Genomic DNA, 23,728 nt, shown 5'->3' on the forward strand with positions numbered 1-23,728 from the left:
ACTAAAGATTTGTAGATGTATCAAGAAAGGTACGTGTCTACTCTGAACTATAGTACCAACTATACTTGACCAAAAACACACCCCAAAACAAAGCCATTCTTCAAAAAATATTAATCCAGTAGATTAAGAAAAAAATAAAGCAGTCGCATGTTTCTGCCCACGACTTAATATACTGTACTCAAAAACACTGAAATACTAGAACTGTGTAGGTTTACGTTAGGAAAAGTGTTTTTTTATGTTACCATGTACAAAAGCTAATACTGTACACGAAAACACCTGAAAGACACAGAATATCTTAAATTCTTCTTAACTCAAAGTTAATAAAAGTTTACTTACGCAGTTGGCCCCAGCTATCCAAAATGCATGAAAGCCAATAAACTGATGGCCATGGCTTTTTCCTCTGAGCAGCTTGGAGCACATACAACTGTTCTCCTTGGACTTGAGCCCATGAGGTGCTGAACATTTTGGTCCTGACCCAATAATGCACTTAAACAAATTATTAAATCCTTAAACAACCAGCACTAGACAGACTAGAGTTTCTTCATCTACTTCTGCTTTATGCCAGCACACAGTCTAGTCCTAGTTCTTGTACAAGTAACCAGAGAAGACAAATCATTTTTGTCCTGCTCAAGGAAGGACACTGTACCTAACCTCATCCAGTGAAAAAACTCATTGTAAGAGTTTATAGTGTTCTGAACTATCCATAATCTTATATGAACACACATGCATTAAACAGAGGCCTCCCTCTTCTCCCCCAGCCTAGTGAAGCCTCTACTATATGAAGATTGACTTCAAGGTCCAGACACAATTGCAAAAAAATTTCATTTGCAGTTCAAAGATATCATTCCTAAGCAAGTTCTGTAACTAGTTCTGAGTTTGCTTTTCTGCTTCAGTTTCTTCCTGTGCTCTCAAGGATCACAGGCTTTATCTGACATGAAGGTCACACCTGAGTGTGGAATGACAATGAGGAAACATCAAGAATCTACCTTGCAAATTCTGTCTCAGGAAAGAATCTGTTTTAAATATACCTGATCATATCACTATCAGCAAATTACCACATACCTGCACAGACTGGGTCTAGTGTGTGAACGATAATGATAAATGAAATTGTAGGAACAAGCTATACCTCAGCCCTAGTGGAGCCTTTTCACGCAAAGAGAACCCTAACAGGCTGAAGTGAGTCTGATCCACTCAGATCAAATTGGCTCAAAGCAAAAGGAAAAAAATTATTTACATGTGCCCAAAATTATACAATAGCTTTTTCATTTTACTGCAGTAAGAAGTTTGGTTCTGAACCCCCTCAAGCTTAAGTAGCACTGCTGAAGTACAAAGCAGAAAAAGTAATTAAAAACACAAACAGTTTTGTATATTGCTTAGATTAGGCAACAATTATCAAAGCAGGAAAATCAGCTAAAAAAAAAGTGAAATATATTTAAGTTAAATATTCAAGGTCTCTCCAACACCTACAAGAAAAACATGGAACTAAGTAATGTTTCAGTTCTCCCTGATCATCTTCCTTTTCCTTATTTTAGGGCACACCAAAAGCACTGGTTTCATTTTATAGTTACTTGGCAGTCTTCTAACCAAGAAATTACCATGGCAACAGAGTATTCTAGTTTATTTAGAGTATTCTAAACGTTAATTTTTGGTGCTATTTGGCAACAGAGAATTTTAAAATTCAAAACACCTGCAGCTGGATTACATATTAGCCAGAACTAACAATAGTACATAATCTTTTGAGTGAATAATCTAAGTGAAAAAATGTTTCTGGAACTTCATTACAAATATTTCTCTCTATTATCTGGAATGTCAGCTTCAAAGATCTAACGATTTTTAGATTCTTAGGAAAACTTAGGAATCGCCAAGTTTGCTTTTTTTTTTTAGAAAAAGCATCACTATATTAAAATATGTATTTTATACATGTCAAAATATCTAGAAATAGACAGTCTTAGTCTTATTACAGCTTTATATATTTGCATTATAAAAACATATATAAGTAGGGAGATAAAGGCACCAAGAACAACGTAAATGCACCTATATGGAGTATCAGGGTTCAGTTGTTCAGTTCCAGTACAGTCCTACACAAATACATATATCCACGAAAAAGATAAACCCCACGCATCCTAACCTAACAAAAAAAAAAGTGAGTTTCAGCCAGATCAGTTTCCCAAACTGCTTCCCCTTATGGTCACATGAAAGCCAGCTAGTTCCGGGACAAAAGAGCAAAGTGAAAATGTACAGAAGGAGGCAGAAAGATGGGCTACAACAAGCCACACTATGACCAATGAGCTATTCCTGTATTTAATATAAGAATCAAATCCCAGCACAGAGTGCACTAAGGAACACAGCTTCTTCAGTGCCATACTAACATAGCATTAATCTTGCCTTTGCCATCTTCAGCTACATGCAAACAGATTCAAACCAAGTGGACTGAATTATATCACAATACATCTAACAAAGTTAGATAAGTTCATGAAATTGAGGCAACTTTTTCTGGATTAAAATATAGCTCCCTGCTGCCCAAAACAGGCAGAAGCACCATCACTAGCTGGTGGCACCCACAAAGCAAAACACCTGCAGCCTCTCAGACCTCTGGGCACACCCCCCATCACATTCCCAAGGTGGGTTGCTAAATGGGATGAATGGGGAAAAGCACACTGCCCACCATGGCACACTTCCCACCTTTCTCAGGGGAAAAGTAATGCACACACCCCTTGTGAGTTCCCTTTCTCCACAGTCTGTCCATGCTGCTTTCTTTGTACTTTCTCAACTGAAGCACTGAAATACAAGTTTCTTTTTTCAATATAGCACCATATTTCCTCCTGTATGGAGAACAGTTGTCATTTCTAGCACAATTTCTCTGAGTAGAAACCATAATGAGTACTCGGACAGCTAGCAAAGATAATTTTCTTCTCAAGGTTTTGAAAAGCAATTCCAAATATCTCAGATAGTTGGGAGAGAGTAAGCTTAGTCTCAAATTACTTGCCCATTGCCAAAGACCAAAATTTAATGGATTTACTGCTCCAAAGTCGGTGTCTCATGGTATGGAGTCAGGCTCTGTGTTGTACTTCAGAAACCGTTTCAGCTCTCAGGTCCAAACCAGGATCATGCGCTGGCTAGACACATTTCTAAACCCTAAACAAACAGCAGTAGTTGTAAATGTCCAGATAAGAAATAACTGCGATAAACTAGCCCAAAGGTGCTATATTAGATAAGTCAGTGCACAGGTCACCACATTGAAATAAAAATTACACAAGTCTTCCAAAAAAGAGGACCACCTGAAGGCAATTTCTAACCCTGTATTTAATTGATCAGCTGGACATGAGTTTGAAATCCCCCAGCTAGCACTCTGCTAAAAATATTTCCATGGAATGTTGCAGGGGGATGTGATCAAGGCAGTCAACACAGCCAAGCAAAAATCAATGGGTTTCTATGTCGAGGAGTTCTTAATTAGACCAGAGCTCTAGCTAGAAGCCACATGTGAATTTCACACCCCCCTATGCTTTGATTTCACAAGATGACAGTAATAGCAGAAGATACAGTAGTCATATAAGAATTACCAGGATGAACCCCCATGAATAAGTAATTAAAGTAGTGAGGGGGTTTTCCCCTTTTTCCTCTGCAAATGGTGAACTTCCTAAAAGCAGATGAAAAAGAGAACACTGCTCCCATGGCAATATTATGAATCCCTACATTACTTGCAGAATCTGAAGTATAACACCATGCCTTAACTATACTGACTTACAAACAATCTGTGTAATTTTTTGCATTAATTATACAAATTTTAAGCAAACTTTATCCAAACCTGTTGAGTTGAACTGCTATCATGAAAAGAAAACTGTGGCAAAACTGGGTATGACACCTTCTACATAACAAAGTCAGAAATGCAATAACAGTGGTTACAGTAATTTGAGGGGGTGGTATGATTGCTTTGGCTTGGGATTGTTCTTCCTTTTTTTTTTCTTTAAAGATGCAATATCATGTTGCTACTTCCCCTTCTTCCACTTCAAGTAAGATAGGCACCTTTCTGTAGAAACTTCACAGTTGTTAAAAAAGGAGACAGTCAAAAGAGGTTTACAAAACTTACACCCCTATTCTGAGGATATCTAAAAAATATACCATGACTCAGGTTAATCCATAGTTTTTAAAGATTAACCTCCTCTTACCTAGAAATGAGCCTGAGTAATGCTGTTGAGCACTTGCCACCCTTTCACTTACCACAATTCACAAACCACAGTATTAGCCTAACCACTAGCGAGGAGATAGAGCTCTTCTGACTGCCCAGTACCATATCAGCAAGTGCTTTAAATTAAAGTTAAATTCAGTCAAAGCCCCAAAATATCAAAGGATGCATTTGTCTGACAGAAGTAAGAGATGCAAGACTCCTTGCTATGTGAGCCAGATGAGTAAGCACCAACTTCTTTGCAAAAGAATGTAAAACTAAAGCATTTGAATAGATATCACTCTATCTTGCAAGAAAATCAGCAGCAGAACAACCAGTTGGCAGCTCAGCTGAAAGGACAAACCAGTTCATCAGATAATTTTCCCTTATTCCACCTCAGTTTGATTGTCTGTCATGGGGTATCAGTCACTTGAAAAAGCACACTGTAGAAATGCTTACAAGATATGAACGGTAAGTGAATAAACTGGCAAACTGTAAGCAGAGTGCTGTTTCCCTTATATTCTTCTCTGCATTCCCTCATTTACATTTCCTTCCACGTAGCACTTGACTGTCAAATATGCATAGAATCATAGAACAGTTTGGGTTGGAGGGGACCTTTAGAAGTTATCTAGTCTAACCCCCTGCAATGAAGAAGGACATGTTCAACTAGATCAGGTTGCTCACAGCCCTGTTCAGCCTGATCTTGACCATTTCCAGGGATGGGGCACATACCACCTCTCTGGGCAACCTGTGCCAGTGTCTCACAACCCTTGTTTTAAAACATTTCTTCCTTACATATAGCTTGAATCTACCCTCCTTTAATTTAAAACCATCACCACTTGTCCTATCACCACAGACCCTACTGAGTCTGTCCCCATTAGCCCCTTCAAGTATCAAAAGGCTGCAATAAGGTCCCCCTAGAGCCTTCTCTTCTCCAGGCTGAACAACCCCAACTGTCTCAGCCTGCCCTCATAGGAGAGGTGCTCCAGCCCTCAGATCATTTTTGTGGCCCTCCTCTGGACCCGCTCCAACAGCTACATGTCCTTCCTGTGCTGAGGGCTCCAGAGCTGGATGCAGCACCCCAGGTGGGGTCTCACCAGACCAGAGTGGAGGGGCAGAATCACCTCCCTCGACCTGCTGGCCACGCTGCTTTTGATGCAGCCCAGCCAGGATATGGTTGCTTTCTGGGCTGTGAGAGTATATGGCAAGCTCAAGTCCAGTTTTTCATCCACCAGTACACCCAAGTGCTCCTCTGCAGGGCTGCTCTCAATCCCTTCATCCCCCAGCCTGTATTGATACTGGGATTTGCCCCAGCCCAGGTGCAGGACTTCGCACTTGGCCTTCTTGAACCTCATGAGGTTCAAAATAACAGGCTAGTAAATTGCATTTCATTAAATGTGCATTTCAAGCATCCTCATACAATTCTTCTGGCCAACCAGTTGTTCTCTGCATGCTACAGATCACTGTCAAAGAACTACATGACTTCATCATTTGTGGATCATCCACGCCTCACCAACAGGCTTCCAATATCCTATGGCCAAACAGTCAGCAGGTCAACTGTCATACTGCCTCACTCAGTAGGCAAGTGTGCTTTGCCATTAAGTAAAACGTCAAGATTTGTTTTCAAACCACAACAAAGCTGCTCAGCTCCAGCTGTAAGAAGGTCAGTCCGCTGCACCAGGGTACTAACTGCGGGTAGGATAGGAATGGGGAAATAGGGACAGTAGCAGTCATATGCCAATTAGCTCTCCAAGAATGCATGCTGCCCCTTCTTTTTGCACTGGTAAAACTGATCTCGTGTTATTCATGAATTTGTTTGTTTTGGAAGTGCTTTGGACAACGTCCGCTGAAAGCAGTTATTTGCATCCAGAAAGGCGGCACAGCTTATGATGGGCTTTAAAAAGCAAGGACCTGAGCTGACTCAAAGCTTAGAGATGGAAATTCTGAAGACTGCCAGCCAAGCTGATTCTTCTGTGTATAATTTTGCTTTTTAATAGTTTATTTAGACTTTAAGTTCTTTAAACATTACATCAATTTGTATAACTACTTTTATGTAACACTGATGTTATGATAAATTATTTACATGCTCAAAAAATGAAGGAAAACATATCCTATCCTACATTTAAAACATACTGCATCCATGTCATCTTAAAAGTCCCACTTTCTCAACTTTCTTTCAAAATTTGTTTGCTGCTCAGCATTTCCAATTGAGTTTAATTAATGATCACTTTTGCAAAGAGATTATGGTATTGGCCTCCTAAGTTACCAAAGAAAAACCTCAAGAGTCCTGACAGCCAATACATTACAACTTTTTTTCAGCTATCCTTAAAGAGTGGAACATGAAAACTGTGTGTATTCTGGAATTAAAGTTGTTAACCTGGTTTCTGAGGAAATTAAGTTTGTCAGCACATTGTTTGCCTGTCAGTATTCCTCCCCAGTAACTTTTGGTCTTACTAAACAGAAACCAAGTTTGACAGATCAGCACAGGCCAGAGCTCCTACACATTTTGTGAAAATTGGTAGCCAAGTAGGAGATAAGGATTGAAGTTAGCATGCCTAGAATGGAAGAAACACACAAGCAGAATTCAAATCTTTTCCATTTTGGCTGCCAATTAGTAAATGCACACTCATTTGCCAGTATGTCTGGCTCTGAACCAGTCACAGAACACCAGCCACAGAACACCAGTCACATCTCCTGATCAGCCAAACAGGTGGGAAACACGGGCCATAACTACAGTTACCAATTAGCATTTAAAGAGAGCCTCCAAGAATAATACACTGAAAAACTGTAGGAACAGAATAAGTGAGTATACTGGTATGAAGTTTTAAGGAATACTGGACTCAAAGCTGTAAGATGCTGCCATCAGTGGTTCTGCAACTTGAATATACAATATGTTTTATTCTTACCACAGTCTTTGGACTGATTTTTTTAATCTGGTAATTGACGCTTCAAGGGAAATTAGAACACTGACAGCTTGCTGAACTGGATAGAAGAAGGAGAGGTTCTTCCGTGCAAGATACTTCATGTAAGAAGAGATATTTTTATAGTTACTTCAGTTACCTTCAGCTTACACTAGTATCACATGCTAAGAAGCCAAGGAAAGAATGGGAAGCCTGTGCAACATTAGAGCAGCACAATATTTGCCAAATATTCATATCTTAATATTACCAGAAGATGCATTATTTGTGCACCTGTCGTTCAACACAACCACTCATTTTGTACTAAGATTTAATTCACTTCAAAATTTCTATGTCAATGTCACTATATAGTTGTTATTATGCAGGCATAAAGGAATTGTAAACAAAATATGCTTTCAAGTTCATTAAACAAACTGACCAAAACTCAGCATCAGCTGAGGAGACATCAAGTTGGAGAAATACCTATTAAATAATTTCTCAATTTCTCCATTAATCTGAAGGATAAAAAGTGAACTGAATATCACATTTTTTGGATTGTCTATAAAGTATGTATAACCTGTTTTTGTGAAAACTGAAAATAAAAGTAACTGGTCTTACTATGATAAGAAAAAGAAACTTTTTGTTTTAAAATCTAAACTACTTTTCTTCAAACTCTGCCTCAGTAAAGTTTGTCCCTGTCTATATATGTAAGGAGAGGTTTAAGTACTGGGAAACCAAAAGGCAGAAAGCTTTAGGTATGTGAAAATTCGCATCAAAAAACAGGAAGGTCTCACCTATCAACTCCTGCTGCTAAAGTGAAACTCAATATTAAGTTTAATTAACTTTTGGATAGAAGCAAACCACATATCCAGTTAAATCTTGCAACAGTTAAAGCTTAATTTTCATCACATGAGCAAGTAGCACCAGTACTGATGCATTTTGGAGGAATAAGCATCTCTCCCTATTCAACGCCCTCCTCAAAAGCTGAAAGAATTTGTCACGCAAGTATTTTTTAACGAATGATAACATTTTCTGCCATCTCTGATCTTTAACTCCCAAGAGTATCTACTTTCTTGTCTGATGGTCAAATATGATAGTTTTAAAGTTTACATACAGAACAAAAAAAAAAATCTATTGAACTAGCATCACAATATCAAAACAAAAACCATCACACAGGAGATAAGTAGAGAGGTACATCATGGAATGAGGGAGTACAAGGAAAGCAAGGAATTCTGCCTAGTCCAAAAAAAATAATCAAATGAAAGTTACAGCAAGTGAAGTTTGGGACAGGAGGGAGGGAAAAAAAAACCCCAACACTTTTTTCTATGCCTAGGGAAAAAAAGCTGTGGTTATAAACATGTAATAAGGATTTAACATTTGTGTTTTCAAAGGAAGAAAACCTCTATTTAAAAAAAACAAAAGAGAACAAAAAACAGGGAAAGAACAGAAAAGGTGTGTATCTGGTTTTATACTTTCAAAAGATTTGGTACCTTTGTATGTCTGCTTACAGAAACTGTCTTCTTATTTAAAATTGCTAACAAAAGCAGATTTCAGACTTCTACTTTTCATGCTGCCCTTAGCAAAAGGCCACCTAACATGCATATGAAATATACATATCACAACACATTCAATGAGTACAACCCCTGTCAGACCTAGGGTATTCCTGTGACTGTGGTCCCTGAGGGCATGACTTTTGCCACTCCGATAACCACTGATAAAAGGGAAATCCAGATTTGCATCACACATTTTTCTGACTTACTCAAACAGGATGAATATTCAGCCTGTGTCAAAGACAAAGCTTCTGGTGATTTTAGTAATCACCAGAATGTGAGGTGAGCTTCTGTTGGCTTAAGCCATGCTTCAATATTATTGGCCTGCCAGACTAAAACAGGATACTACTTCCCACAAAAAAAAAGCTCTTCCATTCAGGTGATTTCTACTATCATGTCTCTATGACTTATCTTTTTTGTGGGAACTCTCTCTCACACAGATTAGGCCAAAAAAAGAGAAATCTTAAAAAGTGAGTTATTTTAACAGCACTACCATATAACTTACTTTTTGGTCTTTTTAGAAGGACAGGAAGAATTCTTTCTTGTGGGAATGGAGAATTACCTTCCTACACAAGTTAGTGTTCTTTATTCCCTGAGAACAGTTTTAAAAAAAATCAGTTTCATGACAAGAATTTTTCATAAATACAAACACATGGGAAAGTCAGTGTTTGAAAAACAAGTAGAAAAATCTAATAACCTGCATTCTTCCTGGAAGTTTCTTCATGATATAAAATAGAAACTGGTGAAAAGGACAAGTATGAAAAGTAGAAGGAATAAAGAGCTTAAAATATCCCTGCCAGATGTCCACAGACACTATTCTTTTGTTTAAAAACTATACCTTCAAGCAATTAGTTCTCCATCAGGCAGTTGCCAAGACACCAGATCTACAAAAGGTTGTGTAATGATCCCAGTATTAGTTACTAACAACTTAGGGCAGCGCCCTAAGGTTCCCGCACAATCATCTATTTTAGGTATGGTACGCTTATTGTCCAGCCATTTAGAGCTCTCCCACAAAAAGTGCTGGTTCTGTTGGGGGATTCCGTTCTTCTGAACCTTGCTACTTACTTCTTCAGCAATCAGCTTTTACACACCAAACACAGGTTTCGCCTCCTTTTCAGCTCTCCTCATCCTATTTCCTCTTGTCCCACACACCTCTTTGCCCTCCTGCCATTTTTGACTGTTGCAATATTTAAAGAATTACCAGCTATCTCTCCCTTCCACCATTCTCATTATTTCTGAATGAGCAAGCCATCACCTTAACTGTCCTTTTGCTTTATATCATCTGGAATTCTTATTTTATCGTGCAACTAAGTTATGCTTCCTGCTCCTATGCTACTCATTTCCTTTGCAGCAGTCCCCCAGTGATTTTTGCCTCTGGATGAAATCCTTATTCATTCCTTTGAACCAGTTGCTATTCAAAACAGTTCTTACCAGCTTCTCATGCAACCCGCCTCTACTCACTCAACCCCTCCTACACTAGCATATCTGTACGTGACCTCAGACTTTTTCTACTGTGCTCCATAAAACAGCAAAGAAGAAACAGAATCATTTAGGTTGGAAAAGACTTTAAGAGTCTAACCATTAGCCTAATGCTACGAAGTCCTCCACTAAACCATGTCCCTAAGTGCAATGTCTACATGTCTTTTAAACACCTCCAGGAATGGTGACTCAACCACTTCCCTGGGCAGCCTGTTCCAGTGCTTGAGAACCCTTCTGGTGAAGAAGTTTTTCCTAATGTCCTATCTAAACCTCCCCTGGTGCAACTTGAGGTTCTATCACCTGCTACTTGGGAGAAGAGACCAACACCCACCTCGCTACAACCTCCTTTCAGGTAGTTGTAGAGAGCAATAAGGTCTCCCCCTCAGCCTCCTCTTCTCCAGGCTAAACAACCCCAGATGTCGCAGCTGCTCCTCATAGGACTTGTGTTCCAGACCCTTCACCAGCTTTGTTGCCCTTCTTTGGATGTGCTCCTCAATGTCTGTCTTGTCATGAGGGGCGCAAAACTGAACACAGTATTCAAGCTGCAGCCTCACCAGTGCCAAGTACAGGGGGATGATCGCTTCCCTGCTCCTGGTGGCTACACTATTCCTGATACAAGCCAGGATGCTGTTGGCTTTCTTGGCCACCTGGGCACACTGCTGGCTCCTGTTCAGCTGGCTGCTGACCAACACTCCCACATCCTTTCCTGCTGGGCAGCTCTCCAGCCACTCTTCCCTAAGCCTGTAGCATTGCATGGGGTTACTGTGACCCAAGTGCAGGACCCAGCACTAGGCCTTGTTGAACCTCTGTCCTGGTTTTGGCTGGGACAGAGCAGATTATCTTCACAGTAGCTAGTATGTGGCTCTGTTTAGGATTTGTGCTGAAAACAGCATTGATAATGTGGAGAAATTTTAGTGGTTGCTAAGTAGCCAAGGACTAGCCAAGGACTTTTGCAGCTTCCCATGCTCTGCCAGGTGCGCAAGAAGTTGGGAGGGGACACAGCTGGGACAGCTGACCCCAACTGACCAAAGGGATATCCCATACCATATGACGTCGTGCTCAGCATATAAAGCTGGGGGAAGAAGGAGGAAGTGAGGGAACGTTTGGAGTGATGGCATTTGTCTTCCCAAGTAACTGTTACGCGTGATGGAGCCCTGCTTTCCTGGAGGTGGCTGGACACCTGCCTGCTGATGGGAAGCAGTGAATGAATTCCTTGTTTTGCCTTGGTTCTGTGCATGGCTTTTGCTTTACCTATTAAATGGTCTTTATCTCAACCCATGATTTTTTTCGCTTTTACTCTTCTGATTCTCTCCCCATCCCACTGGAGGGGGAGTGAGCAAACAGCTGTGTGGGGCTTGGTTGCTGACTGGGGTTAAACTGAGACAACCTGATACAACTGACATCGGCCCATCAATCCAGCCTGTCCAGGTCCCTCTGTAGGGCCTTTCTGCCCTTGAGCAGATCAACACTCCCATCCAGGTTGGCATCATCTGCAGACTTACTGAGGGTGCACTCAATCCCCTCATCCAGATAATTGATAAAGACGTCAAACAGAACTGGCCCCAACACTGAGCTCTAGGGAACACCCCTTGTGACCAGCTGCCAGCTGGATTTAACTCCATTCACCACTACTCTCTGGGCTTGGCCATCCAGCCAGTTTTTTACCCAGTGAAGAGTACACCCATCCAAGCCATGAGCAGCCAATTTTCCAGCAGAATGCTGTGGGAAAGTGTCAAAGGCTTTACTAAAGTCCAGGTAGACAACATCCACAGCCTTTCCCTCATCCACTAGGCAGGTCACCTTGTCATAGAAGGTGGTGAGTGTAATCAAGCAGGACCTGCCGTTCACAAAGCCATGCTGGCTGGGCCTGATCACCTGCTTGTCCTGTACGTGCCACGTGATGGCCCTCAGGGTGATCTGTTCCATAACCTTCCCTGGGACTGAGGTCAGACTGACTGGCCTGTAGTTCCCGAGATCCTGCTTCTAACCCTTCCTGTAGATGGGCATCACATTTGCTAACCTCCAGTCAACTGGGACCTCCCCGCATAGCCAGGACTGCTGGTAAAGGATGGAAAGTGGCTTGGTGAGCACTTCTGCCGGCTGGGTATAGCTGATTCCGAAAATAATGAAGAGAGGCTGTTATCACAGTAAAAATTTTGAGATACCATCTACCTGATTCACCATAATGTCTAGGAATCTAATGGAAAATGATCCCTTAACCCCTTAGAGATTCAGATATCCATAATCAGCAGTTACTGGTAACTCTATGCCAGTGATATACCGTATGTATTGCTATATAAAAATTTCATTTCTGTTTGTCCTGCTCCACAATTAGCTTTAAATAATTTATCTTCTTTACAAGGGGTGGGCTTTCTTGTGAATACTTTCTTTCAAGACCAAATGAATGTTATTTCAATACTTCTAGTTTAAAAAGTACTAAGAGTTATACCCTGAGGAATAAGTCTGGTTTGGTTTTTTTTTTTCTATTGGTCAGTTTTATTTTGCTGGCTAGTTGTCATTCTATATTGAAATTATCAAGGTCAGAATCTAGGGAAATGAGCTAAGATCTCCTGAACTGCAGAAGAAAAAAGAGAACAGAAATAATGAAGGAATAAACATAGTTTTAGAGCCATTTTAAAGCATGTTTGGAGATTTTTATTTGAAACTGGCTTATTCTCATTATTGCAGTTATCTGGAAACTGAGTAAGCCAAATCATAAGACAGCACTTTTTCTAACATAGCTTCCAAACAAAGTGCTATTCCAGATTCACTGCTTACATTTGCAGCTTACCTTAACACAGTATCTTTTAAGAGAAAGACAAGCCCTAATTCCAATATTTGTCACATTAAAAATGGGAAACACAAACTCCCTCCCATTATACTCCTCACTCTGAGCTCCTGCTCCTATTGGAATGTCACGCATTTCTGCTCATAGTCAGGGTAGTGAATTTTTGAGATTTAACTCTTTTGCATTGTATCAATTTTAAAGACCTTGCAATCTAACTTCTCACCCTACCTAGCTGCTGTACAATAATACCTTAAATTGATAGTTGTCCAGTTCAACTGCTGAGACCCATGTTATATCCAGTGTTTGCTTGACCACAGATAAAAGAATTTAAAATCTACATGCAATAAACCAGCTTCCAACACAACTGAATGAATCCAACCAGATCACTAGATAACACACTCAGACTTAAATTTGTGAATTAGAGCCCCTAGCTTAATTTTGGTTTCATGGATATCTCAGTATCAAGCTTACTGGTGATGTAAATGGAAGCTCTCTAAGAGCCATTACACACATACTCTGCTGGACCCAATTTTGACCTGTTTACTCAACACAAAAATTACAGAACAGGAAAGCATGACTAAGGTGACTACAGAACAGAAAACAACCCTGAATAAAAATGAACAGAATATTTGTGTTCTAAAAAACTGATTTACATACTAAGCAGTTAGTTTTGAATACATATACACACACTTCACTCAGTATTAAATGCCATATGAATAAACATGTGTCATTGTGATCCATCTTTGCAATGGAAATAATGCAACAGTATTTTTTTCATATAAAATCAGTACAAGAATTTTAAATCCTCTTCTCTTATGATTTAAATTACAATCAAAAAAGTCATTGAATTTAGTAGTTGGCCACTTTTGTGCTGAAAACCCTAACTTGAAAAACCTTTCCCTAAATTGCTCTTCACTACTGACCTCCACAGCATAAGACAAACCAAAAGGAATTTTACCATTGCCGTACTGGTCGGCAGTTGGCAATAAATTCACAATTCATTACCACTCTCCTTCTAGGAATCCTCTCCCAAGCCCCCAGATTTTATTAGGAAAAAATCCAGCACCACCCCTTCCCTTCTACACCCGTTTCAGCCCTGCTTCCTTCCTTTGGCAGCAAACTTCAGGCCCAGCAATGCAAAGGTTGCAGAAAGATGTCTGCAATGACAGCAGTAAACAATTAAGCACGTTTACTGTAATAGAACCGTTTTTAAAAATGGTATTTTATGCATGCATATATACCCATAAATTACATCTGATAAAAGACTATACTGTGTACTGCAAATACCTCACAGTATTTTAAAATAAAAGTTACAAAGTTTCCCATGACCGTGTTTGCATGTTTTTTTCATTATTGTATACTACCACACTAAGGAACCACAGATGTTTTGTTTTATGAGAGCATCTTACTAGTCTACGTGGCCTACCACACACACTTTATGTAAACCACTTGAGCTAAGAGAAGTTTTCATTTCTGTCCTGAAGTACAGTAGTTTGATAACGGCTCTGTACAGTTACTGCCAGAAGCAAAAAAATCTGCACTTTGCCATGTTTAATTATTTCAGTAGTGTGCTGAAAGAAAATCTGTGTGAATAGAAGATCAGAATTTGCTGTTAATATTAGTATAACTGATGATGTGGCAACTCTAGAAACTTTAGAAACAGCTGCTGGAACAGTTCCTAGGGAAAAAAAAAAAGCCACAATTCCTCAGAATTCTATCTCACAGAGTATAAGTTTGGAAATTTCATAAGCTTTCAAAAGACCTTTTCCTTAGGACATTTACATGGTCTGTAAAAGAATGTCAGTAATTTAACACTTGAACTGTTTTAAGCCGAATTCAAGCCCAATCTAGCACAATTTTCTCCGCCTTCAAGAAACTGTTGTGCTTAGAATTATTTATTAGTAACACAAGTAATGCAGGAATTTTTACATGCATTTCCATAGAGCTAAAATGACTGCTGCCAAGTATTTCAGAGTTTAAAGAGAAAGTCCTGTTTGCTTTCTAACTTTGCACAAACTTGCAATTTACAGAAAAAAAGTAGTGACTTCTCAGTGTACTGAGAAATAAACCGATGGAATAGATTAGCTATTTGGTTTTGAACTGTGTAGAATTTTTTTCTTAGTTCTCATAACTTTTTTATATGCCTTTCCAAGACTTTAGACCAATTTCAGTGACATACAAGAGACTATGACCAGTTTCAAGGAAGTACTTAAGACAAAGTGCAAGCCAGGGATATACAGATCTTGGCAGTGCCAGAGTTCAGCCGCAGCTTCAGTTTTGAACACAGGGCATCCTAGACACCTGCATTTTTTCAAAAGTATTGAAGTGCTAACCACTTTATCTTAAGAACAATTGTGAAGTTGCCACAGATGAATCTAAAGCTGACTTAAATTGCACAGGAGACAGTCTCTCTGATATGGCTTAACCTCACTGGCAGATAGCTCAGAAAAGTACTAGAACTGGTGTGCACCATCTGAGGGACAGTCTAGATGTTGGGGCACTTACCAGAATGGAAAAGCCTAAAATTACAGACCACCTTCAATGTCAGGGAGTCTAGGAGAAATGCTTCTACTTCAAGAGAGTGGGCTGGTCAGCATGCTGGATAGGTGCTGGAACAAGCAAGGCTCATAAGCAAAAGGGAGCTCATCTGTACACAAGCAAGAATAATTTCCTCAGAGGAAAAGAATTCTGATTTCCAGTATTTCCTCTGAAGGAGGTTATGTATTTTACGTTAATTGTTGGATAAGCCACCTTTGGAGCACTGTCAAGGACTCTTCCTATGGAAATGCTCCCACTGGTGAAATACATGACCACGTTCCCCTCATCCTGTAAAATCTCCCTTCTTTGCCGGACAGTAGCCCAGCATTAGTATTTGTTAGTATTTGTGATTAGTGCACTCTGCTGGTCATTGAGATCACAGGATTCAACTCATCTCAGACTGAGGGAACCTATACACCAGGTTTCTCAACTACTGGAAAGTTTTCTAACAACTAAGCCGTTAAACAAAAAAATGTGGTGTTTTCCCCATCAGACAGAGGCATGCCTTGAAAGAAGGTTTGATATTTGAATTATGAGCAGTTAAGACATCTCACAGCTCTGTCCAATACTGGATAACTGGTCAGATACCTCACCTCCCCTTTAGGCAGCTATAAAGTCAGAACACAGGAATATTAAGTTGCCCTTAAAGAACTCTTAGATTCCCACATAGCCCAGGGGATAGCGCATGAAACAGATCTTTGGGGGTAGCTACTTTATTTCAAAGAAAAGCCTGGATCACCACACTGGGCTGGCTGCCCAGTATTTCAGACTGCTTTAAACATTGTAATGCCTACAGCACTCAGTCACTGTTATTTTTAACGCTTCCATCTAGGATTCTTTTTTATCACTTGTAAAGAAGGTCCAGGAATGCACTTAATGTCACAACACACCTTAGATAACACTAGCCATTCGACAGAATACACTAAAAAATTTGAATGCTTATATCAGCTTGTTTATCATAATGCAAAGCAATTAAAAAAAAAAAAAAAGAAGGCCTAAGTGTTCATTTCTCTGATTACTGTGGGAAATACAACTCCTGAAAATCACATTTTGCTTTACTTATTACTGGACTGCAACTTGTTTTAAGGGTTCTTTTGCAACACGTAAGAGACCAGGGTTTTTTTCCCCTTGATATACCCTTGGTCACGTTTTCAAAAAATAAATGTAAATTTATTTAATTGTAACAGTGAAGTGATAAGATTTCCCTTTCACACTGATTTGTAACTACGTTCCAATGAACTCACTATGTAACATTATCAAGATTAGACAAATATAAGGGCTCCTTTGGCTTTCTCTGAACCCTCTAGTTCTCCTGCCCTTATAGCCTTGACCACTAGTTAATTGCTGTAACATGAACACCTGCCAGACATCATATAACCATTTCAGGTTTTGCTGGTTGAACACCCTCCCTAAATCTTATGCTTATTTCACAGAAATGCCACTGCCTAGAGATAAATACTTAAGTGAGATGAAGAACAGCACAGCTCTACCTGCCCCAGAAGCTAACTGAACAGCTTGCTGTGGTGGAAGGGGAACAGACCATCTCCACCGCTCCTCCACACCTGGTCCCATGTTCCTGCTGCTCTCACACCCTGTAAGCCCCTGCTACTGCAAATCAGTAGCGGAAAACTACTCTAGCAGAAAATTTATTCTGCTCACATAAGAGGGAGGCAGAGCTATGTGGCTGGAATGGATGAGGAACAAGGAGGGTGAGAAGCCCCAGCTTCAGAAGCAGTGAGCCTGTGAAACCACGATCAGAGAATCTCACTCCTTCAGGGGCACGCCACATGTGTCTGAGACACCACACACTGAACGGCAAAGCAATTCTTCACAAAAAGCCTTACATGAAATGCCTTTCAATGTCAAAACTATCCCAGTTTCTATATTCTAAAATATGTCTGTGTGTGCAGGGGGGAAAGCCATTAATAAAATAAAAATCTTGAATTGTATGTCTAGATTGTCATCCTAAATCAATGAAAACCGAGAGGCATATCACATCTGAGCAGTGTAGCAATCAATGCTGAAGAAGGTTGAAAACAAGAAAGTTCTTAAGTAACTGCAAATAAATACCATGGAGAAGTCTTAAAACCACTTTCTGTGGAATGTTTCTCTGCAGAAATGGTGATCATTCAGTAACAAAAGCGCTTTAAGTTAACTTCATATCAATTTAAAATCAACATTTATACAAGCATGCTAGACCTACTGTATCACTAAGAAATAAATAATGCACTAAGGACTAGCATGGGTAAGTAGTCAGGTTTTTCACATTTAATGCACATTACAAAAATCATGATGCAGTTCCTGGCTATATAAGTCAATTCAGTGCCAGGAGGAATGCATGACCCTCTCAAATTTCCCCCTCCCCATTCTTTAATAATTTCACCTGATATCCCCGTCAGACCATGTTTTTTTCACTGCTATACACACACTTTGCTCACCAAAAATGATTTACTTTGAAAAGCACATACTTGGCCTTTCAGCAATTTGTGAGTGAAGGCTTGTATAAACACAATTTCAGTAACTGTTTTTCTATTTACATTTGTTATTTCAGCTGTATCTGGCCACCTAATGACAAACATGACACCTGTTCATACCACACCAGGCCAACCCAGGCTTCATATAAGCATCTCCAAATATATGTTTACTTCTGGTTGCACTGTAACAAAAGATGCAAGTTTCACAGAATTACAGATATAGCTCAGATTGCGGTTTCAGGCTCTCAGAGACTGTATGTGAGTCTTTTTTCACAAGTTAAGGTTATTTCCTATGGCTTTTTGTCTGACTTTTTTTCATGATCAGCCATGCTATCCATCTTTGACTTTGCTGTACACCAGTCTAAATCCTTAGCCACATGTCCAGATTGCTTTCTGAATAAGTCATTCATCTGAATTGCAGTCCAGATGACTCAGTGGTCAGGATGTCAGACCTAAATCTAAAGAGTAAAAAAGCCTGAGTAATGCCACGTTGGGTATCACAAGACAAAGTGCTGGGACCCAAAACGCTACTGAATGGAATCCACCTCCTTGAGCTTCGTTACTAAGCTCCCTATGTAACATTTTTTAAACCTGCACTTTGGTCGACTGAAAAAATGTGTGTGCAGACATATAACTCTGAAGATATACTTTTACCTTGACTCTACCTTTCAGAAAAAAATAAAAAAGAACACTTCAATTGTCGATGACAAGCATCATGTAAACATCAGCTCTTATTATCTAAAAAACAAAGCTTTGTAAATAAAGCTCAACCTTTTCTAGTTGAGTGAGAGGTCTTTAACAATTTTATAGAGAGAAATTATTTTCGATGCATGCAATTTATTATTAAATACAAATTTAAGAGAAAAAAATCACCTGATACCAAAGTTCCCACGCCCAAACAAAAACAGCCCTCAAACTGGAGAATATTTAAATTTGTTTCACATAACATGATGCCTTCCTAACATTCAACTTCAGCCATTACCGCACTTATGTAGATACACACCAAAACACTTACATTTAAAACAATTCATACAGACGTAATTTCCACTGGCTTCATGGACTTTCTGCATCTTAATTTCTTGAGGTAGTTGTAAGCAGAATTTAATTTAAAAAAAAACAAATAAGGGGCAGAGAGATAACTGTATTTGTTGTAATCAGACAATATTGGTAGCAGAGTATGACTGTAAAAACAGAACAACATAATTTAAGAAGCCCAGGTTCTGAAAAAGACACAAACCTGGGTTGGTTCCCATTCAAAAGCTTCAGTTTCATACTATGGGATATTGCTGATCAACAACGATCATTTTTCACATTAAACATGAACTATCTTCCTTTAAACTTGCCCTTGTCCATGGCAGTTGATGATTATGTGCTGCCATCTAGCAAATGTTTCCAGAAAAGCTTAACTTCGGAAGCTATTCTGTGACAAGACACCCGAAAATTCTTAGAAAGCTTTTAAAAATAGGAAACATATAAAAGACAGCAATAGTTTTTGAAAAGATTACTTCAGCCTGCAGCTTATAAATGTGAGTGAGAATACAATTAGGCTTAATACAGACAAACCCTGCAAAAGTATGATAATATGCAGTTGATACATAATAAGTGCAAAAGTGGACATCTTCATTCTACAAGGTATGTTTTCCCTTTTATAAAGAACAAGATGAGTAGAATATGGGAATAAATACTGCATTTTCCTCTTCTTTCTCAAAAACTCTAGTATTCCCTGTTTTACTTTGTTCTAACTTTCTGCAGTCTTTATTTCATCCAGCCCACAGAAATCAAAATTAAATAATCCCATACAGGAGTGGGATGTCTGAATTAATCACATTTGTGGTTTTTAACTCTTTTCAATCTTAATTTTTCAGTCATGCAGTCACACTGAAATTATACCATGTTATTTGCCAGCAGCAAGATGATGGCTACTTAAAATTACTGGACCTTGCTAACTGTGGGTTCTACCAAGATCTTGCTTTTTTCTTGTATTATCTAGGTATATATACAGAGAAAAAGAACATTTATACACTTTTGGCACAATACTGATTTGTTAATATGGAAATAATATGAGTTTCTGAAGCTGTTACACTGATACAAACAACTTCACATGAAAAAATAAATGATTAATAGAATGTCTAAACTAATTATTCTGTGAATAGCTGAGTAATTACGACTGATTTCCTATATTTTTCTATCTTATTTGACCATATCACAACTACTGCAGTCCCCTCTTATTTTCACCCAGGATCCTTACCACTGTACAGTAACTTCAGATACCATTCACGCAGTCACCTAAACAGTACATTTTCATTCTATTAGATCAGAACAGTTGGGAGCATATTGCTTCATGGAGCCACTATTCTTTAACTAAATTATAATTACAAAAAAAAAAGCCAATAACTTTTCAGGTCTCCACTGCTTTTCAAATTCTCTGAAATTAGCCAATGAATTCAAAAGCTGTCAGAAAGGAGACATACATCACAGCCCTTTATTTGTCTTGCTTCCTTGGAGGACTAGGTTTTCATAATAATATTCAGCTTTCAAGTTTCTTTGGTCATAAGAAGTTGAATCATCACCCAATTAAATGTCCTCTTATTTCAAAACACATATACACTCCTTTAAAATATAGGAACCAAATGCTCAATTTTTATATTGTACTAACAAAGCCTTCCATTAAGAGTGTGAAGGGCCTTTTTTGTTTTCACCAGGACAGATATACCAGAACAACTGTCATTTAATTACACTGAACTGAAGCTACCTACTCATGTGACACGTAATCATCCTTCCCATTCAGAAATAAGCTAAATATATCTTATCTGTACAAAGAAGATGCTGTGCAACTTCTACCTGTGACAATACAGTTTACAGCAATGCTGTAGACTCTCCAGAACAAAGGTTTTGGACATTGATGACTATTTGTTTTGTTAGTTACTAGTATCAAACACTTAACAGTAAGTACTGAAATTAAAGGTCAATTAACATAAAGAAAGGTGCCAATTTAGGTTACTGAGAAACTCTAGTCTTAGCCTGTTTGTTCCTCCTGTAAACAAAATATGAACTGGTAAAAAAAAAATTTGAATCCTACCCTCCTAGAATTTCTTAAGACTCCATCATTTAGCAGGCCATTATCATTTATGATATTAATTAATAGCAGAAGTCTGCCTCCGCCAGAATTAAAACCTGGAATATGTAAATATAATACAGCTGAATTGACAAGGCCTTACACAAAATGACTGTAAATACATCTAAGACAAACAGATTTATCAGCTATATAAGGGTCACGAAGTTCTTTCTGCAACAACTACCATCATGCGTGTTTGATACAGCCCAACGGGGGATGAAATTTTCAAGATCCCTAGCATTGGTTGACTGTGGAATGCCAAAGATAGAGCTGCTTTGTAACTACAATAAATCTTTCCTGTAGGAAATTGGATGAACACACAAGAAAAATCCAGCAGTCTGTTTAAAACATTAGACTTTCCAAAATCATTACTTTATTCATGCTCAAATTCCACCACTTCACCTCTATTAGAGGAAGATAAATATTTCTCACCAGTAAAATGCGTTCTTACAAGGGCATCCCAGTAATAAGGACACAGAGGATATCCAGGTACTGGTAAAGAAAATACTTATTTCAGATATCATGTCTAGTAATTAATACAGCTCTGATGCTTCTGAAAAGGCACAGGTGTAGAAATGGAAAAAACTGTTTAGTCTGTTCCCACTAGGTCTCCACCCTACTCTTAGCCAGCCTGACCTTCTGTCCCTCTTGAGATAGCCCCCAGGATTCCAGTCTCTATACTACCTTAAATCTTGGATGGACCTGTTGTTAGAGTGCTCACTTTTTGTACAAGCTCTCATGAAAGTTCCCACCTCCGGAAAATCTAAGAACTCACTTCCTGTTTCCTTCAAGGACAGGGTGGTGTTCGAACCACAAGAAGGAATGGCATCCTCAGTGTCCTTACTGAAATTTTTAATCCTTTGTACAGAAGCTCATTGTAGCCTATCTTATTCTGAAGAATTGTTCGGTCATTCCTCAGTCAAATAATGCTTCTTTTTTCATTCCTTGTTATAGGCTCTTTGGTGAAAGACTATGAATCACCACCTGAACTTGATCAATCAAAAAACTTCTTGCTTCAACAATGAATGAAATACTCTCCTCTTTTGCTGGTGATTAGCTGGTATATTTCAATGTGAAGTTACTCACACTTGACCTTATATTTGCTAGTAGGAAGGACCAAAAGCTTCTAATAAATTATGGAGTAAATATCTATATTTTAATGTAATACCAGACTACATTTTTTTCTGTCGAACAGGCTACCTGAATTCCTGACTTGCAAATCAACCTCTCAGAGCTACTATGTGCCTAGAACATAAAACTTACTTTAAGCGACTGTATAATATGTCATTTTGGTTCTGCTGATGGCAAACAGTAACTTTAGCCATGCTGTGAATTATATAGGAATTGTGGAAGTGCATAATGCCATCTGCAGAAGCTGATACAACACATGCTCAGCAGAACTGTCAGTTACTCTTTAGGTGTTGCAGCAACAGTTTAAAGAGGCTGGTTTAGTTGTGTCAGACTTTGCATGCAATGGTTGGCAAGTGTGTAGCCAAAATCCATCCCAAGTAAACACGCATAAGTGATTTAATTCACACTATAGAGCAGGAAAAAAATTCTGAAGGAAATATGAAATACCAAACTTCTCACAGAACAGGAAAAGGTTAGCTCTAACCCATTAATTTCTCATTCTCAGCCTCTCCACCTGAAAGAAAACAGGGCAACATCGTATCTTTGCTATCCAGCAGACAGGCAGCTGAGACTTTGGTAGGTCCGCTACAGTCACCTGCAGAACTTCAGCCTGATCACAGAGTAAAACATGACGTGATGCGACGATGACACGACACTCAATGACCGGGTCTTCAACTGAAGCACACCCGTGGACAAAAGTACCCCTACAGGTGGTTTATCCTCGCAAGGCAGACTTTACGTTCACCACGTGGCCCTTTCGCTGAGAGGCAGCGCGGTGCGCAGTGCTGACCGAGGGGCGACGCGGGCTGTGCCTCAGGCCGCACGGCGACAGCCGCGGCCAGGGCCGCCCAGGCGCCTCCCCCCGCTCCAGGCACCCGCGTCGGCCTGCGAAAGGCCGGGCCGGGCCCGCTGGCAGGCTGACACGCCGGGGCCCAGCCCTGCCGCTTCCTTCCCTCCCCTCCGCTCCCCTCCCAGGGCCACCGCCGCACCGCCCCACGCCTCCCCAGCCGCCCCCCCCCGGAGGGGGCGAGGGGCGGCGGCTCACCTCGTTGTTGAGGTTCAGCACGGGCGCCATGGCACTGGCCCCTGCCCGCGCAGCTCCGCCGCCACCCCCTGGCCCGGCCTGGCCTCGCCGCCCTTCCGCGCTCTACCCACGCCGTTGCACGGGCAGAGCGAAGCGAAACTGCGCGCATGCGCCGCACTCGTGCAGCGGCAGGCTCACTCTAGGCTGAGACTCAATGGTTGGAGCCTCTCTAGGCCAGCCCTCGAAGGCCTCGGTCCTCCCGCTCCGCCCCAGGCGCGCGGCGCCGGGACGGCGCATGCGCGCCTCACCTTTTAGAAATGGCTGAAGAGGCGGGCGTGTGGGGGTTCCTGTGGCGTGGGCCGTGAGCGGGTCCGGGGCTGCCGTGCCTGAGTCGCGTCACGGGCAGCGCTTTGGAAAGAGGCGGCCTCGCGTGAGGTTAAACCTTGCGTTTCATGCTGCCGCGTTGCATCAGGTGGCTGAGCCAAAGGTCTGGAAAGACGTACACCTCTGTTATTGAGCTAAAGAGACGTTGTCCCTCCGAGTAGTTCATAATCTTCGAAATAGCCTGGG

At 40.2% G+C, this 23,728-nt stretch overlaps 1 protein-coding gene across 5 annotated transcripts in view; it reads right to left on the reverse strand.

The window, feature by feature from the left end:
* The window catches only part of SRFBP1 (serum response factor binding protein 1), a 78,111-nt gene extending 54,769 nt beyond the window's left edge, over positions 1–23,342 (reverse strand). The window contains exons 1-2 of one of the 5 annotated variants that reach the window (XM_064439366.1): positions 23,180–23,342; positions 21,436–21,495 (exon numbers count right to left, since the gene is read on the reverse strand). In XM_064439366.1, the coding sequence (XP_064295436.1) occupies positions 21,436–21,495; positions 23,180–23,327 (208 nt within the window). In that variant the 5' untranslated portion in view covers positions 23,328–23,342. Of the gene's footprint in view, positions 1–21,435; positions 21,496–23,179 lie in introns of those variants that run through there. The other 4 variants (XM_064439367.1, XM_064439368.1, XM_064439370.1 and 1 more) reach the window with 4 other exon arrangements.
* Positions 23,343–23,728: the final 386 nt, after the last annotated feature.

The sequence above is a fragment of the Phalacrocorax carbo genome, chromosome Z (genome assembly GCF_963921805.1).
Source record: "Phalacrocorax carbo chromosome Z, bPhaCar2.1, whole genome shotgun sequence".
In the NCBI taxonomy this organism is placed as follows: domain Eukaryota; kingdom Metazoa; phylum Chordata; class Aves; order Suliformes; family Phalacrocoracidae; genus Phalacrocorax; species Phalacrocorax carbo.